This window comes from Plecotus auritus (genome assembly GCF_963455305.1).
Source record: "Plecotus auritus genome assembly, chromosome: 1".
NCBI lineage: Eukaryota > Metazoa > Chordata > Mammalia > Chiroptera > Vespertilionidae > Plecotus > Plecotus auritus.
This window is the reverse complement of record NC_137770.1, coordinates 122,296,957-122,315,181: the sequence shown is the minus strand read 5'-3', so window position 1 is coordinate 122,315,181 and position 18,225 is coordinate 122,296,957. Positions and strand designations below refer to the sequence as shown.

Genomic DNA, 18,225 nt, shown 5'->3' with positions numbered 1-18,225 from the left:
CATTTATAATTCTATTTATCATCTCTTCACCCCATATTAATAATATGAAACTTAAGAATGGTGAACAGATTAAGAGCTTTTAAGAAAAATATAAGACTAATTCCTTAAAATCACATTCAACTTTAAGTCTCCAAGTTGATGGAAAGTTCACAAATTTCAAGAGCCCAGAAATATTTCAATCAACACTTTTTCTTGTTATTTTCATTTTGTGTTAAGAGAAATGACACTACCCAAACTTCTAAAAATTATCAGAGTACTTTGATCCAAAGAAAATCTACTCATACCTCTGCCAGTCTGTATGGTAAAATAAGCTTTTCTCCCACTGTCACAGTCTTCCTCGTAACTAATGCTTCAAATAGCATCTCTTCTTTAACCTGTACAGCAGAAAAGTTCAATATATAAGATTCATAACAATGGTTTGAATTATTTATTGAAAAGCCACATAGAGAAAAAAATTGAGATTAGCAAATAGTAAACAACAGAGTAAAAGAAAGACAATACACTGGGAATTTTAAATATTGGCCAAAGTGAAATGTAAGTGTCCTGCCTGGCCGGTTTTGCTCCTTGGTTGAGCGTTGACCCATGCGCCAGGAAGTCAAAGGTTCAATTCCCAGTCAGGCTCAATCCCCAGTAGGGGGCGTGCAGGAGGCAGCAATATTTTTCTCTCCTCTATGTTTCTATTTCTCCCTCCCTCTCCCTTCCTATCTCTAAAATCAATTTTATTTTAAATGTTTTTAAACATGTGTCCCACAGTCTCCAACCCAGACCCCCCCAAAAAAGAAATCAAAGGCGTCTTTTTAAATTAAAGTTTTCATTCTAATCATAATGGAGAAACATGTTTTATTGTGTAGAATATGGAAAATATAAAATAGCATAAACAACATTTTAAGACGATCAACCATAATCTCCTAACCTGGAGAAAAGGACTGAACAGTAACAACACTTCTTGAGTTCCAGGAAAACTGCAATGGGTACTAATTTATGTTTCAGTTGTTTATTTTTATTTACAGACGTTAAGCTTTAATATAAAGTTGATGCTTCCTTTGTTCTCACTCTCTAGAGGCCAATACTATCATAAATTTGATATGTGTCATTTCAGTTTATATATTTATACATACAGTCATATTAGATGTTTTCATAAACATTATCTTATACTGTCAAGTGAATTTAACTTTTATCTGTATATCATATTCCCATATGTTTTTGAGATCTACCTATCTTGATAATTTGGATTAAGCTTATTCATTTTAAATGCTATATAGCATAAAACTATATCAATTACCACAATGTGTGATCCATTCTACTTTTAGGCACTAACAACCACTTACATTTTTGCACTATTAGAAAATAAGCTGCAGTAAATATACCTGCATATGCTTTCAAGAGTTTCTCTGAAGTACATACCTAAAAGTAAAATTACCAGGTTGTAGTGTACACATTTTCAGCTTTATAGGATATTGCCAAACTCCTGTACACAGTTTTTACCAACCTGCTCTCTCAGCAGCAGCACTGAGAGTTTCCTATTTCTTCAAACCTTGACTATTCCTGGTATTATCAGACTTTTTACTTTTACCACACTGGTGAGCATGAAATGGTAAAACAAGGTATTTTATAAAGCATCCATACATAATATAAAATTTTCATAAAATTTTATGTAGATAATATAAAATACATCAAGCAAAACAGATTAGACTACAAGGAGAAATGAGTTTTTAAAACAAGAAAATACGATATTACCCTGACACCAGCAATTCATGACAGATCAATCATTTTTTAAAAAATATGATTACACCATAAAGAAAATATACCTTCTTTTGCCCTAACCAGTTTGGCTCAGTGGATGGAGCATCGACCTGCGGACCAAAGGGTCCCGGATTCTATTGCAGTCAAGGGCACGTACCTTAGTTGTAGTTCCTCCCCAGCCTGGTCCCTGGTGGGGCTTGTGCAGGAGGCAACCAATAGCTGTGTTTCTCCCACATTGATGTTACTCTATGTCTTTCCCTCTCTGCTCTACTCTCCCTAAAAATTAATAGGAAAATATCCTCAAATGAGGATTAAAAAAAAAAAAGAAGAAAGAAAATATACCTTCTTTTGAAAAAATATATCTTCTTTTGCCCAATCCTCAAATTTCAAAAAATAAAAACAATTTTAGGCACATTACTTTCAAAAAATACAGTAAAACAAAAATGAACAGTCGAAGATTAAATATAAAACCATATCCTTTCAGATATATTTAAAATATTTTTTTAATTTCTTTATTGATTAAGGTATTACATATGTGTCCTGATCCCTCCATTAACCCCCCAACCCCTCCCCCATACTCATGCCTTCATCCTCCTGGTGTTCATGTCCATTGGTTAGGCTTATATTCATGCATACAAGTCTTTTTTGGTTGATCTCTCCTCCTTTCCCCCACCCTCCCCTACATTCCCTCTGAGGTCTGGCAATCTGATGAGATGCTTCTCTGCCTCTAGATCTGTCCCTGTTCATCAGTTTATGTTGTTCATTATATTCCACAAATGAGTGAGATCATGTGGTATTTTTCTTTCATTGCCTGGCTTATTTCACTTAGCATAATGCTCTCCAGTTCCATCCATGCTGTTGCAAATGGCAAGAGCTCCTTTTTTACTGCAGTGTAGTATTCCATTGTGTAGATGTACCACAGTTTTTTAATCCACTCACCTACTGATGGGCACTTAGGCTGTTTTCAAATCTTAGCTATGGTGAATTGTGCTGCTATGAACATAGGGGTGCATATATCCTTTCTGATTCATGTTTCTAGTTTCTTGGGATATATTCCTAGAAGAGGGATCACTGGGTCAAATAGGAGTTCCATTTTTAGTTTTTTGAGGAAACTCCATACTGTTCTCCACAGTGGCTGCACCAGTCTGCATTCCCACCAGCAGTTCAAAAGAGTTCCTTTTTCTCCGCATCCTCACCAACACTTGTCATTTGTTGATGATATCCATTCTCACGGGTGTCAGATGATACCACATTGTTTTGATTTGCATCCCTCGGATAATTAGTGACTTTGAGCATGTTTTCATATGTCTCTTAGCCTTCCTTCTGTCCTCCTTTGAAAAGTGTCTACTTAGGTCCGTTGCCCATTTTTTTTATTGGATTGTTTATCTTCCTTTTATTAAGTTGTATGAGTTCCCTGTAAATGTTGGAGATTAAACCCTTATCGGTGATGACATTGGCAAATATGTTCTCCCATGCAGTGGGCTTTCTTGTTGTTTTGTTGATGGTTTCTTTTGCTGTGCAAAAGCTTTTTATTTTGATGGAGTCCCATTTGTTTATTTTCTCTTTAGTTTCCATTGCCCTAGGGGCAGTAACAGTGAAGAAGTTCTTTCAGCATATGTCTGAGATTTTACTGCCTGTGGATTCCTCTAGTATTTTTATGGTTTCCTGTCTTATGTTTAAGTCCTTTATCCATTTTGAGTTTATTTTTGTGTATGGTGTAAGTTGGTAAGTTTCATTTTTTTGCATGTATCTGTCCAATTTTCCCAACACCATTTATTGAAGAGACTATCTTGACTCCATTGTATGCTCATGCCTCCTCTGTCAAATATTAATTGGGCATAGTGGTTTCGGTCGATTTCTGGGTACTCTATCCTATTCCATTGATCTATATGTCTATTCTTGTGCCAGTACCAGGCTGTTTTAAGAACAGTGGCTTTGTAATACAGCTTGATATCTGGTATTGAGATCCCACCTACTTTGTTCTTCTTTCTCAGGATTGCTGCAGCTATTCGAAATCTTTTTTTATTCCAGATGAATTTTTGGAAAGTTCGTTGTAGGTCTGTGAAATATGCCGTTGGTATTTTAATGGGGATTGCACTGAATCTGTATATTGCTTTGGGTAGTATGGACATTTTGATGATGTTGAGTCTACCAATCCATGAACACAGTATGTTCTTCCATCTATTTATGTCTTCCTCTATCTCTTTTTTCAGTGTCCTGTAGTTTTTCGCATATAGGTCTTTTACCTCCTTAGTTAAGTTTATTCCTAGGTATCTTAATTTTTTTTGGTGCGATGGTAAATGGGGTTGCTTTTTTAGTCTCTCTTTCTATAAGTTCACTATTGGTGTAAAGAAATGCCACAGATTTCTTAGCATTAATTTTGTATCCTGCTACATTGCCAAATTCATTTATTAAGTCTATTAGTTTTTTGATGGAGTCTTTAGGATTTTCTATGTACAATATCATGTCATCTGCAAATAAGGACAATTTTACTTCTTCTTTTCCAATTTGGATGCCTTTTATTTCTTCTTCTTGTCTGATCACAATGGCTAGTACTTCCAATACTATGTTGAACAGGAGTGTTGAGAGTGGGCATCCCTGTCTTGTTCTTGTTATTAGGGGAAATGGTTTTAGTTTTTGTCCATTGAGGATAATGTTGGCTGTGGGTTTTTCATATATGGCTTTTATTATGTTGAGGTATGATCCTTCTATTCCCACCTTGCTGAGTGTTTTGATCAAGAAGGGGTGTTGGATTTTGTCAAATGCTTTTTCTGCATCAATTGATATGACTATGTGATTTTTATCTCTCAATTTGTTTATGTGATGTATCACATTTATTGATTTGCGGATATTGTACCATCCTTGCATCCCTGGGATAAATCCTACTTGGTCATGGTGTATGATCTTTCTGATGTACTTCTGGATCCAATTTGATAGAATTTTGTTGAGGACTTTGGCATCTATGTTCATGAGGGATATTGGCCTATAATTCTCTTTCATTGTGTTGTCTTTATCTGGTTTTGGTATTAGGTTGATGCTGGCTTCATAGAATGAGCTTGGAAGTGTTCCTTCCTCTTGAATTTTTTGGAATAGTCTGAGGAGGATAGGTTTTAGTTCTTCCTTGAATGTTTGGTATAACTCCCCTGTGAAGCCGTCTGGCCCCCGGCTTTTGTTTACTGGAAGCTTTTTGATGACTGCTTCAATTTCTTCCATAGTTATTGGCTTATTGAGATGTTTAGATTCTTCCTGATTGAGTTTTGGAAGGTTATATTTTTCTAGAAATATGTCCATTTCCTCCAGGTTGTCCAGTTTGTTGGAATAGAGTTGTTCATAGTATTTTTTAACAATCCTTTGTATTTCTGTGGGGTCTATTGTTATTTCCCCTCTCTCATTTCTGATTTTGTTTATTTGAGTCCTCTCTTCTTTGCTTCTTGGTGAGCCTGGCTAGAGGTTCATCAATCTTGTTTATCCTTTCAAAAAACCAGCTCTTGGTTTCACTGATCTTTTGTATTGTTTTTTTGGTCTCTATGTCATTTATTTCTGCTCAGATCTTTATTATCTCCTTCCTTCTGCTCACTCTGGGGTTTTCTTGTTGATCTCTTTCTAATTCTTTGAGTTGTAGAGTTAGATGATTTACTACTATTTTTTCTTGTTTTTTGAGGTAGGCTTGTAGAGCTATAAACTTCCCTCTCAGGACTGCTTTCATTGAGTCCCATAGATTTTGGCTTGTTTTTTTTGGTTGTTGTCATTAGTTTCCAAGATGCTTTTAATTTCTTCTTTGATCTCTTTGGTAACCTAGTCATTATTTCATAGCATGCTATTCAGCTTCCAAGTGTTTGAGATTTTTGGATTGTTTTTATTGTAGTTTATTTCTAATTTTATGGCATTGTGGTCTGAGAAGATGCTTAGTATGATTTCAATCTTCTTGAATTTGGGGAGACTTTGCTTGTGACCCAATATCTGGTCTATTTTTGAAAATGTCCCATGTGCACTTGAGAAGAACGTATATTCCGTGGCTTTGGGGTGAAATATTCTGAAGATGTCAGTTAAGTCCATCTGATCTAGTGAGTCATTTAGGATTGCTGTGTCTTTTATGATTTTTTGTCTAGAGGATTTATCCAGTGATGTCAGTGGTGTATTAAAGTCCCCTACTATGATTGTATTGTTGTCGATCTCTCCCTTGATGTCTTCCAGGAGTTTTGTTACGTATTTGGGTGCTCCTGCGTTGGGTGCACATTTGTTTATCAGGGTTATATCCTCTTGTTGTATCGATCCCTTTAGTATTATGAAGTGGCCTTCCTTATCTCTTGTTATGGCATTTACTTTGAGGTCTATTTTTGTCAGATATAAGTATTGCTACCCCAGTTTTTTGTTTTTTTCCATTTGCGTGAAAGATATTTTTCCATCCCTTCACTTTCAGTCTGTGTGAGTCCCTTGTTCTGAGGTGGGTCTCTTGCAGACTGCATACATATGAGTCATGTTTTTTTTATCCATTCAGCCACTCGATGTCTTTTGATGGGAGCATTTAGTCCGTTTACGTTTAAAGTTATTACTGAAAGGTATTTGTTTGTAGGCATATCTATTTTTGTGTCTGTGTTCCTTCTTACTGGTTTATTTCTTCTTTTTACAGTATCCCTTTTAGCATTTCTTGCATTGCTGGTTTGGTGGTGATAAAATCCCTTAGCCTTATTTTTGTCTGCGAAGCTCCTGATTTCCCCTTCAATTTTGATTGATAGTCTTGCTGGATAGAGTATTCTTGGATTCAGTCCTTTGCTTTGCAACACTTTGTATACCTCCTTCCATTCCCTTCTAGCTTGATGTGTATCTGTTGAGAAATCATTTGATAATCTGATGGGGGTTCCTTATTAGGTAACTCTCTGTCTCTCTCTTGCCGCCTTTAAGATTCTCTCTTTGTCGATGATATTTGCCATTGAAATTATGACGTGTCTTGGTGTGGGTCTTTTGGGGTTGATCCTGCTTGGGACTCTCTGTACTTGTGTAACTTTTTTCTTCCCCATATCCCGGAAGTTTTCTGTCTTTATTTCTTCAAATAGATTTTCTAATCCTTGCTGCTCTTCTTGTCCTTCTGGCAGCCCTATTATATGTATGTTACTTCGTTTCATGTTGTCCCAAAGCTCCCATAGGCTTTCCTCCTGCTTTTTAATTTTTTTCTCCAATTGCTGTTCAGATTGAGCTTGTTTTTGTACCTGATCTTCTAACTCACTAATTCGATCCTCTGCTTCTTCTAGTCTACTGTTGAAACTTTCCACGGTGTTTTTGATTGTAGTTATATCACTTTTCATTTCTTCCTGATTCTTGCATAGGTTGTTGATTTTCTCATCCATCTGATGTATAAATTCTACGACCATTACTCTGAACTCTTTTTCGGTCATGTTGCATGCTTCAATTTCACTAATTTCCTTTCTTGGCGACTCCTCATTTTCTTTCCTCTGGGGATTGTGTTGTCTCCCCATTCTGACTATCACCAGAAGGTTCAAACTTCGAGTTGCGTGGACCTGGGCCATGTGCCGTGGAAACTTCGCACCACCCGAGTTTCTCTAAAGTGCTCCAACATTAGGACGTGTGGCTGTCGTGGGTTGGTGGGAACCAGGCTTGCCCAGGGTCAGTGTTCCCAGCGTTCAGTGTGGTCTCGTGTGCACACCTAGAATCAGGGACCCTGCCTGCACCGCCCTGTTGGCGTGTGCCGAAAATGAGTCCCCTAGCACGTGCCAGGAGTCAGAGTTTCCCTGTGTCTGCACCAAGAATCGAGTATCAGAGTCTCTGTTGCCTCGTGCGGCTTCTCGCTGAGAATCAGGGTCCCCGTATGCACATGCACCAAGAATTGGAGTCACTGGCTCTTAGTGTGAATGCGCTGTGAGTCAGGAATCCCAGGCGCACACGGTAAGAAACAGAGTCAAGTTGGTGGTGCTCAGTGCTGCCTCTTGCCAGGAGAATTTGGGTCCAGGTCACCATGGGGCAGGGGTCCTCAAACTTTTTAAACAGAGGGCCAGTTCACTGTCCCTCAGACCGTTGGAGGGCCGGACTATAGTTTTTTAAAAAAAACTATGAACAAATTCCTATGCACACTGCGGGCCCAGGACGAGTTGGCTGCTAAGCAGGACAGGCAGCGACACCCGGCAGGCCGGATAAATGTCCTCGGCGGGCCGCATGTGGCCTATGGGCCGTAGTTTGAGGATGCCTGCCATGGGGGACTGGGTTGCACAATAGCTCTGTGGCGTGCCTGTGCTGCGGAAAACTGACTTGCGTGTGCACTTGCCCAGAATCAAAGTCAGGTGGCACTGTCGCCCTGCGTGGGCTTCGGGTTTGTTCGCCTGATTGCGTTGCGGGGAGCAGATTCCAGTCTCTCAGATTCTAGTAGCAGCGCTGTGGTCCGCGCGTGCTCTCTCAAGCTCAAATTCCCCATAGAGGCACTGTGTCCCGCGCGCGCACCCTCTCAAGCTCAAATTCCCTGTAGGGGAGCTGCGTCCCGCGCGTGCTCTCAAGCTCAATTTCCCATAGGGGCGCTCCGGCTCGAGCAAGGGGCGTGTCTATCAGTTACTATGGCACTATCCGCGAGCCTGCAGGGAGGGGGATAGGCTATGTGACTCACAGAAATCTGCTGCCGGGAAGTCTGGATTCTTGTTGTCTATTGGTCTGAAGCTGTGGTCGCAGTTCTCTGTCCCCAGTGGCTGCAGGGTCCTGGTTTGTGTCTGGTTCCTAGTCTCAAGCAGCTCTGTTTCTCAAGATGGCGTGGTCTCCGTGCCCACACCGGCTGCCCAGAAGTGTCCGCTTTGTGCGTGGGGCTCTGCCGTCAAAGACTGCCCGGTTTGGCAGCCCCTTGGAGGACCTGCAGAATCTAACTGTCCCTAGCTCATACACACACACACCACACACGTCTACACTCTCCTCTATGGCTTCCTCACTCTCTCACACTCTCTCCCTCCCTTCCTTCCTGCTGATCGCCATCTTCCCGATCTCCTCTAAAATATTTTTATAAACCAAAATAAATAGCAGATTACACTAAGAAAACACATGTGATTTAAAAAAACCAGCATTATGCCCTAGCTGGTCTGGCTCAATGGATAGAGTGTCGGCCTGTGGACTGAAGGGTCCCAGGTTTGATTCCGATCAAGGGCACATGCCCAGTTGTGAGCTCAAATCCCCAGTAGAGGGCATGCAGGAGGCAGCCGATCAATGATTCTCTCCCATCACTGATGTTTCTATCTCTCTCTCCTTCTCCCTTCCTCTCTGAAATCAATAAAAATATATTTAAAAAAATAAATAAACAAAGTAAGAAACTAGTGTTATACTGTGAGATCTGTTTCAGCAATCATTATTAAAAATGAAAAAACCATTTAAAAATAAAACATCTATGCAGTGTGGTCAAGAAATTTTTCTAAAGGAACGAACAAATGTAAGCTGGCAAAAACACGGAGCAACAGTTATTTCCATATACTTGTACTAGAGGCCTGGTGCACAAAATTCATGCACAGGCGGGGGGGCAAGGCAGACAGCCTCTCTCAGCCTGGCCTGCACCCTCTCCAATTTGAGACATCCCTCTCACAATCTGGGACCGCTGGCTCCTAACTGCTCACCTGCCTGCCTGCCTGATTGCCCCTAGCCACTCTGCCTGCCTGCCTGATTCCCCTAACTGCTCCCCTGCCTGCCTGATCGTCCCTAACTGCTCCCCTGCCTGCCTGATTGCCCCTAACCACCTCTGCCTGCCTGCCTGATAGCCCCTAACCACCTCTGCCTGCCGGCCTGATCACCCCTAACTGCTATCCTGCCAGCCTGATAGCCCCTAACTGCTCCCCTGCCTGCCTGGTCGCCCCTAACTGCCCTCCCCTGCCAGCCTGACTGCCTCTAACCACCTCTGTCTTGGCCCCGCCACCATGGCTTTGTCCGGAAGGACATCTGGATGGATGTCTGGAAGATGTCCGGTCTAATTAGCATATTACCCTTTTATTAGTATAGTTAAACTGGTACAATCCCTGTAGAAAGTCATTTGTCAGTATCAGTAATCTCAATATGTATATATATTTTAACACAAAAGTCTACTCCTTAAACTATACTCTAGAACAGCAATTTTCAATCAGTGTGCCTCAAAAATTTTTAAAACATGCAATTCCTGACTATTTAGTCAGGAGCACTGACCTCTTTTCCCTTAGACTGTCAAATAAAAAAATGACAGCAGCCAACACAATAACCATCCAATATGAATGAAGCAAAATTATACCTATTTTTTGTCAGATCAGCAAAAAATATATTTTTGGTGTGCCAGAGTTTTAGTAATTAGTTTATGTGTGTCATGAGATTTAAAAAGGTTGAAAATCATTGCCCTGTGAATAATGCTCACACATGCTAACAAGCAGACATGTATAAGAATGCCTATCATAATCTATAATAATAAAAGTGTAATATGATAATTAGACTGGACAGCCGAACGACCTTCCGGACGTCATTCTGGACGTCCTTCCTGACGAAGCCACCGCAGCGGGGGCAAGGCAGAGGTGGTTAGGGGTGATCAGGCAGGCAGGCAGAGTGGTTAGGGGCAATCAGGCAGGCAGGCAGAGTGGTTAGGGGTTATGAGGCAGGCAGGCAAAGTGGTTTGGTTAGGGGCGATTAGGCAGGCAGGCAGGCAAACAGTTAGGAGCCAGCGGTCCTAGATTGCAAGAGGGATGTTCAACTGCCAGTTTAGACAGTTGGACATCTCCCGAGAGGTCCCAGATTGCGAGAGGGTGCAGGCTGGGCTGAGGGACCCTCCTCCTCCCCCCAACCCCCCGTGCGTGAATTTCATGCACTGGGCTTCTAGTACTATTTATAAATGGAAAATTACAAACAACCTCAATCTCCACTAAAACAGATAAGCTATGTTGTTATATTCATAGAATGGAATTTTAAACAGCAACTAAAAAGAAGATTCTAGAGCAGTGGTTCTCAACCTTTCTAATGCCGCAACCCTTTAATATACAGTTCCTCATGTTGTGGTGACCCCCAACCATAAAATTATTTTCGTTGCTACTTCATAACTGTAATTTTGCTACTGTTAATGAATCATAATGTAAATATCTGTGTTTTCCGATGGTCTTAGGCTCTACAGCAGCGGTTCTCAACCTGTGGGTCAGGACCCACAGGTTGAGAACTGCTAGCAGGGTCACCTAAGACCATCAGAAAACACAGATATTTACATTATGATTCATTAACAGTAGCAAAATTACAGTTATGAAGTAGCAACGAAAATAATTTTATGGTTGGGGGTCACCACAACATGAGGAACTGTATATTAAAGGGTTGCGGCATTAGAAAGGTTGAGAACCACTGCTCTAGAGTATATAAATCAGCTTTGAAAAATCTCAAAATCATAATATGTAATGAAAAAGTCAAGTTTTAGCATGATACACACAGTATAACATTTATATAAAGTGTGAAAACATGCAGAACAAAACTATATATTCTTTTTTAAATTTTTATTTTATTGTTTAAAGTTTTACAAATAGTAGTACATATGTCTCCTTTTTTTCTCCATTGACCTTCCCCCCGCCTCCCCTACCCCCCGGCACATGCCCTAACCCTTTCCCTCCCGCCTCAGTATCTTGCGCCCATTAGTTATGCTTATATGCATTTATGCAAGTCCTTTGGTTGATCTCTTACACCCCCCCACCCCCGCCAACTCTCCCCAGCCTTCCCGCTGTAGTTTGACAGTATATTCTTTATGGAAATATCTATCTATTCTGAAAATATAAAATCAAGAATGGGAACGATAAACATCAAATTCATAATAGTGTTTACTTCTGGTGGGGGCAGAGCACACAGTGAGCTTCAATTATATGCAGTGTCTTATTACTTGTGTAGGAGGACTGTAAGTATACATTCAGGTGGTTAAATCATTTTCTATATGTATTGTGCTGAAAATGTTCCATAATTTAACACAAAGAAAAAAAACATACGTAAAAACAAAAATTAATAGATTAAATGGCAGAACTAATGTATCTAAAGGTCCATTATTTTGTTGTTGTTAATCCTCACCCAAGGATATTTTTCCCATAGATTTTTAGAGAGAATGGAATAGATGGAGAGAGGAGGGAAGAGAGAGAGAAACATCCATGTGAGAGAGACACACTGATTGGTTGCCTCCTGCACATGTCCCAGTGCAGGGGCTCGAACCTACAACCCTTAGGTGCGTGGGCCAGCCCTCTAACCATTGAACAAACAATAGCCAGGGCTAAAAGGCCCATTATTTGAAAATAACATATAGAAAGCTAACGCCATAGAGAAAAATGTTTAAACATTAGCATATTTACAAAGAACACAAACATAATAAATTTTAAACATGTAATCAACATGTGAATTCCTAGAAAAATACAAATTATCAACATTAACTCATGCCAGATTTGAAAATCCTAAATAATTAGTTAACACATAATAAACTGAAAGAACATCAAATATAGTTGATCACAGGGCTGATATTTCTCAAATTTTTATGGAATGTAATATTCTCTGCTAATGTTTATTATTTTTATTTTTTCAATTATAGTTTACACCCATTATCAATGTGCATCAGTTTCAAGTGTACTGCATAGTAGTTAGACAATCATACACTTTATAAAGTGTTCCCTCTGATATTTCCAATACTCAACCAGCACCATATATGGTTTTTACAATGTTATTGATTATATCCCCTATACTGTACTTTACCGATACACCCCCATGACTACTTTATAACTTCTGATCTGTACTTCTTAATCCCTTCCTTTTCCACCCAGTCCCCAAAACAGCCTCCCCTCTGACAACCATCCCTCTGTTTCTTATCCATGAGTCTTTTTGTTTTGTTTCTTCGTTTATATTGTTCTTTAGATTCCACATATAAGTAAAATCATATGGTACTTTTCTTTCTCTGGCTAACTTATTTCACTTAGTATAATACCCTCCAAGTCCAGTGTTTTTTTTTTAATTGCTGAAGAATCTGTAAAAGGATGAAGAACAACCTAATTCAATTTAAGAAGTTGGCTTAATGCTGGCACTAAAAACTGACAATTGTACACAGATCTACACGCTATGCACAAGCACACAAACAAAACTAATCTTGCTTCTATTTGCTAAGCATCCTAAAGAAAATATTACTGAATTCATGATATACTTCTATAATTTTCCAAATGCCCATAGTTATATATATAACTTTTAAAATGAAGAAGATCTTTATTAATACAAATAATTAGCGCTCTGGCTGGTTTGGCTCAGTGGATAGAGCATGGGCCTGCAGACTGAAGGGTCCAGGGTTCGATTCCAATCAAGGGCACATGCCTGGGTTGTGGGCTTAATCCCCAGTAGGGGGCGTGCAGGAGGCGGCCGATCAATGATTCCCTCTCATCATTGATGATTCTATCTCTCTCTCCCCTCTCCCTTCCTCTCTGAAATCAATAAAAAATGTTTAAAAATAAAATAAAATAATTAGCAATTGGTTCAATATCCAATCTACAGTGTTTCTCATAACCACCTAATTGAAAAGCTGATACATTTGTTTAAAAAATTATTATTTATGTTGTTTCATCAGATATTAAAATATACTAAAAAAATGCTAAAAACTTAAACAGTTTTTGTTAATGGTGATCGTTATAATAGCTCAAAACAAAAATATGATCCACAATTACCTAGTTAATCTATTGGAGCTTATTCTCTTACAATAATTTCAGAATTATCTATCCCAAAAAAAATTTAGTAAACAGGAGACTTAAAACATTTACTGTTGTCTCAGGTAACTATAAAAAGTAATTTGAAAAATAAATAAAATTAAACCATTATTTTTTTAAAAGATTTTTTTAATTGATTTTCAGAGAGAGTGGAAGGGAGGAGGAAAACATCCATGTGAGAATAAAACTAATGAGCTGCCTCCTGCATGGATATCGAGCCTGCAAAATTAAAGTAGCAAATTTTTGTTGCAGGGCACACACCCAACCAACTGAGCCACACTGGCCAGGGAAAATTAAACTATTATCTTAATGTTTTCTTACTTTTTAAAATATATTTTTATTGATTTCAGAGAGGAAGGAAGAGGGAGCAAGAGATAGAAACATCAATGATGAGAAAGAATCATTGACAGGCTGCCTCCTGCATGCCCTCGACTGGGGAGCGAGCACAAAACACAGGCATGTGCCCTGACTGAGAATCAAACTGTGATCTCCTGGTTCGTAGGCCGATGCTCTATCCACTGAGCCACACCAGCTGGGCAAACAATTTTTTTTAATTTTTTATTGTTGAAAGTATTACATATATCTCCTTTTTCCCCCACTGACCTCACCCCAGCCATTCCCACCCCCCAGCACACGCCCTCACCCCGCTACTGTGTGTGTCCATGGGTTATGGTTAAATGCATGCACACAAGTCCGTTGGTTGCTCTCTTACACCGCTCCCTCCCCTACCGTCCCTCTGAGGTTGGACAGTCTGTTCAATGCTTCTTTGTCTCTAGATCTATTTTTGTTCATCAGTTTATAATGTTCATTATATTCCACAAATAACTGAGATCACATGATATTTATCTTTCTCTGACTGGATTATTTCGCTTAGCACAGTGGTCAGCAAAGTGCGGCTCGTGAGCCACATGCGGCTCTTTGGCCCCTTGAGTGTGGCTCTTCCACAAAATACCATGTGCAGGCGCACACATACAGTGTGACTGAAACTTCGTGACCCATGCACAGAAGTAGGTTTTCGGCTCTCAAAAGACATTTCAATCGTACTGTTGATATTTGGCTCTGTTGACTAATGAGTTTACCGACCACTGGCTTAGCATAATGCTCTCCAGGTCCATCCATGCTGTCGCAAATGGTAATAGTTCCTTCTTTTTTATAGCAGCATAGTATTCCATTGTGTAGATGTACCATAGTTTTCTAATCCACTCATCTGCTGATGGGCATTTAGGCTGTTTCCAAATCTTAGCTATTGTAAATTGTGATGCTATGAACATAGGGGTGCATATATCCTTTCTGATTGGTGTTTCTAGTTTCTTGGGATATATTCCTAGAAGTGGGATTACTGGGTCAAATGGGAGTACCATTTTTAGTTTTTTGAGGAAACTCCATACTGTTTTCCACAGTGGCTGCACGAGTCTGCATTCCCACCAGCACTGAACGAGGGTTTCTTTTTCTCTACATCCTTGCCAACACTCATCATTTGTTGATTTGTTAATGATAGCCTTCTGACAGATGTGAGATGGTACCTCATTGTCATTTTGATTTGCATCTCTCAGATGATTAGTGACTTTCAGAATTTTTTCATCTGTCTCTTGGCCTTCTGTATGTCCTCTTTCAAAAAGTGTCTATTTAGGTCCTTTGCCATTTTTTGATTGAATTGTTTGTCTTCCTTTTGTAAAGCTGTATGAGTTCTCTATACATTTTGGAAATTATATCCTTATTGGAGATAACACTGGCAAATATGTTCTCCCATGCAGTGGGCTCTCTTATTGTTTTGTTGATGATTTCTTTTGCTGCACAGATTTGATGTAGTCCCATTTGTTTATTCTTTCCTTCGTTTCCATTGTCTTAGAAGCTGTATCAGTAAAGATATTGCAATGAAATATGTCTGATATTTTGCTGTCTATGGATTCTTCTAAAATTTTTACGTTTCTCGTCTTACGTTTAAATTCTTTTTTCCATTTTGAGGAGAAGGAATCCAAGATGGCAACGTAGGTAAACACCTAAACTGCTGCCTCGCACAAGAATTTGAAAACTACAACTGAAAGACAAAACGTCTTTCACCCAGAACCACGGGAAAGCTGGCTAAGTGGAAGTTCTACAACTAGAAGAAAAGAGAAAAGAGCATTGAGACGTGCACAAGCGCTGAAAAGCTGAGGTACGGAGGCGCGTGATCTGGGCTGGCGGCAGGCGTTGCTTTTTTCAACCCAAAGGGAGACAAGCCCCCGATTACTCTGAAATCCAGTTTCTGGGGAGACGCAACGGGACCCAAACTCCTACAGGGAGAAGCTGGACTGTCTGCCATCAGGTCGGAAAGGGAGGGTGGCTTGCTTGCAGAGCTGCGCGCAGGAATAATTGTTTACTGTGCTGGGGCGCAGGACGCAGGGACGTGGTCGGGGACGCGGTTGGAGACACAGAGACGGCTAAATGGCAGCCATCGCTGTTTGCCACACCCTAGCCTAGTGACACCCTGAGACCCCACCCAGCACAACCTACAAACCCACCCAAGCTCCAAGCAGCGGCTTTAGCATATGAATGGCCTGCCCTATCGCAGCTTAACATAGCAAACTTGCAGCCCAGGACAGACAGCTCCAAAACCTACAAACCCAAGCAAAAAGGAGAAAACTGTAGTTCTCGCTGTAGCTCCTGCTGGGTGGCCTCAGACAGTAGCTGACCTGCACCCCATTGGAGATCCAGAAGCCAGTGTACCTCGTGGTCAGTGTGAGACACCAGATTTCAACTCCTCACATCCATAAGTGAATCATTCAAGAGGCAGACTCAGTGAGCACCAAAGCCCCACTGAAACAAGTCATGGACCATAAGCGCTTCTCCAGCGCAGCAGTTCTTCCATTATAGACACAGCGGGTCCTCACAGCCAGTTGGCCTGGAGGTCAATTCCTCCCAGTGTACCAACAGCCATCAAGGCTTAACTACACCAAGACTTTGCACTCAGCACACAAAGGGTTGTACCAAGAGCATTCACCTCAGGTGATTGGCTGAGCTACTGGCCCCTATAGGTCACCTACCACACAAAGCCACTCCATCAACACAGGGAAGCAGCAAAATACAGAGACAAAGAAACATGTCACGAATGAAAGAAATGGAGGAAAGCAAACTACTGGACGACATAGAGTTCAGAACCACATTTATAAGGTTACTCAAGAATCTTCTAAAAACCTCTGAGGAACTTAGTGAGACCTTTAAGGATCTTAATGAGAATGCCAAAAAAATGGAAAAGGACCTGTCAGAAATTAAGCATACACTGTCTAAAATAAAGAATATACAGAAACTCAACTGTAGATCAATGTACCCCAAGAATCAAACCAAAGATCTGAAATATGAGGAAACAAAAAAAACACCCAACCAGAAAAACAAAAAGAAAAAAGAATCTAAAAATATGAAGATAGTGTAAGGAGCCTCTGGGACAACTTTAAGCGTACTAACATCCGAATTTTTGGGGTGCCAGAAGAAGAGAGAGAGCAAAATATTGAAAACCTATTAGAAGAAATAATGACAGAAAACTTTGCCCACCTGGTGAAAGAAATAGACTTACAAGTTCAGGAAGCGCACAGAACCCCATACAAGAGGAATCCAAAGAGGACCACACCAAGACACATCATAATTAAAATGCCAAGGGCAAAAGACAAAGAGAGAATCTTGAAAGCAGCAAGAGAAAAACAGTTAGTTACCTACAATGGAGTACCCATACAACTGTCAGCTGATTTCTCGGCAGAAACTATGCAGGCCAGAAGGGAGTGGCAAGAAATATTCAAAGTGATGAACAGCAAGAACCTACAACCAAGATTACTCTACCCAGCAAAGCTATCATTCAGAGTTGAAGGTCAGCTAAAGAGCTTCACAGACAAGAAAAAGCTAAAGGAGTTCACCACCACCAAACCAGGATTACATAAAATGCTGAAGGGTATTCTTTAAGAGGAAGAAGAAGAAAAAGGTAAGAAAAAAAATCATCAACAACAAAATGACATCGAATACATACCTACCAACAAGTGAATCTAAAAATCAAGTGAATAAAAAATCGGAAGAACAGAATGGACTGGTGAATATAATAGAATCAGGGACATCGAAAGGGAGTGGACTGACAATTCTCAGGGGGAAGGGGTGTGAGGGGTGCGGGAAGAGATTGGACAAAAATCTTACACCTATGGATGAAGACAGTGGCGGGGGGGTAAGGGCATGGGGAGGGGTGGGGAATCAGGTGGAGGGGAGCTATGGGGGGGAAAAAAAGAGGAACACCTGTAATAATCTGAACAATAAAGATTTATAAATAAATAAATAAATAAATAAATAAATAAATAAATAAATATTTTATCCATTTTGAGTTTATTTTTGTGTATGGGGTAAGTTGGTGGTCTAGTTTCATTTTTTTGCATGTATCTGTCCAATTTTCCCAACACCATTTACTGAAGAGACTGTCTCGACTCCACTGTATGCTCTTGCCTCCTTCTTCAAATATTAATTGAGCATAATGGCTTGGGTCAATTTCTGGGGTCTCTGTTCTGTTCCATTGGTCTATATGCCTGTTCTTGTGCTAGTACCAGGCAGTTTTGAGAACAGTGGCTTTGTAATATTGCTTGATATCTGGTATTGTGATCCCTCCAACTTTATTCTTCTTTCTCAGGATTGTTGTGTCTATTCGGGGTCTTTTTTAATTCTATAAGAATTTTTGGAGAGTTTGTTCTAGGTCTGTGAAATATGCCATTGGTATTTGGGCAACCATTATTTTAAAAACATTTTTTCTTATAAAATAAATAAATAATATAATACATTATATTAAATT

The 18,225-nt window shown here is 40.0% G+C and overlaps 1 protein-coding gene across 12 annotated transcripts in view; it reads right to left on the bottom strand.

The window, feature by feature from the left end:
• Positions 1–18,225, bottom strand: part of MYO9A (myosin IXA) — a 388,202-nt gene that overhangs the window by 222,905 nt on the left and 147,072 nt on the right. For all 12 annotated transcript variants that reach the window (XM_080656867.1, XM_080656874.1, XM_080656871.1 and 9 more), the window contains one exon: positions 285–374. In XM_080656867.1, the coding sequence (XP_080512993.1) occupies positions 285–374 (90 nt within the window). The remainder of the gene's footprint in view (positions 1–284; positions 375–18,225) is intronic.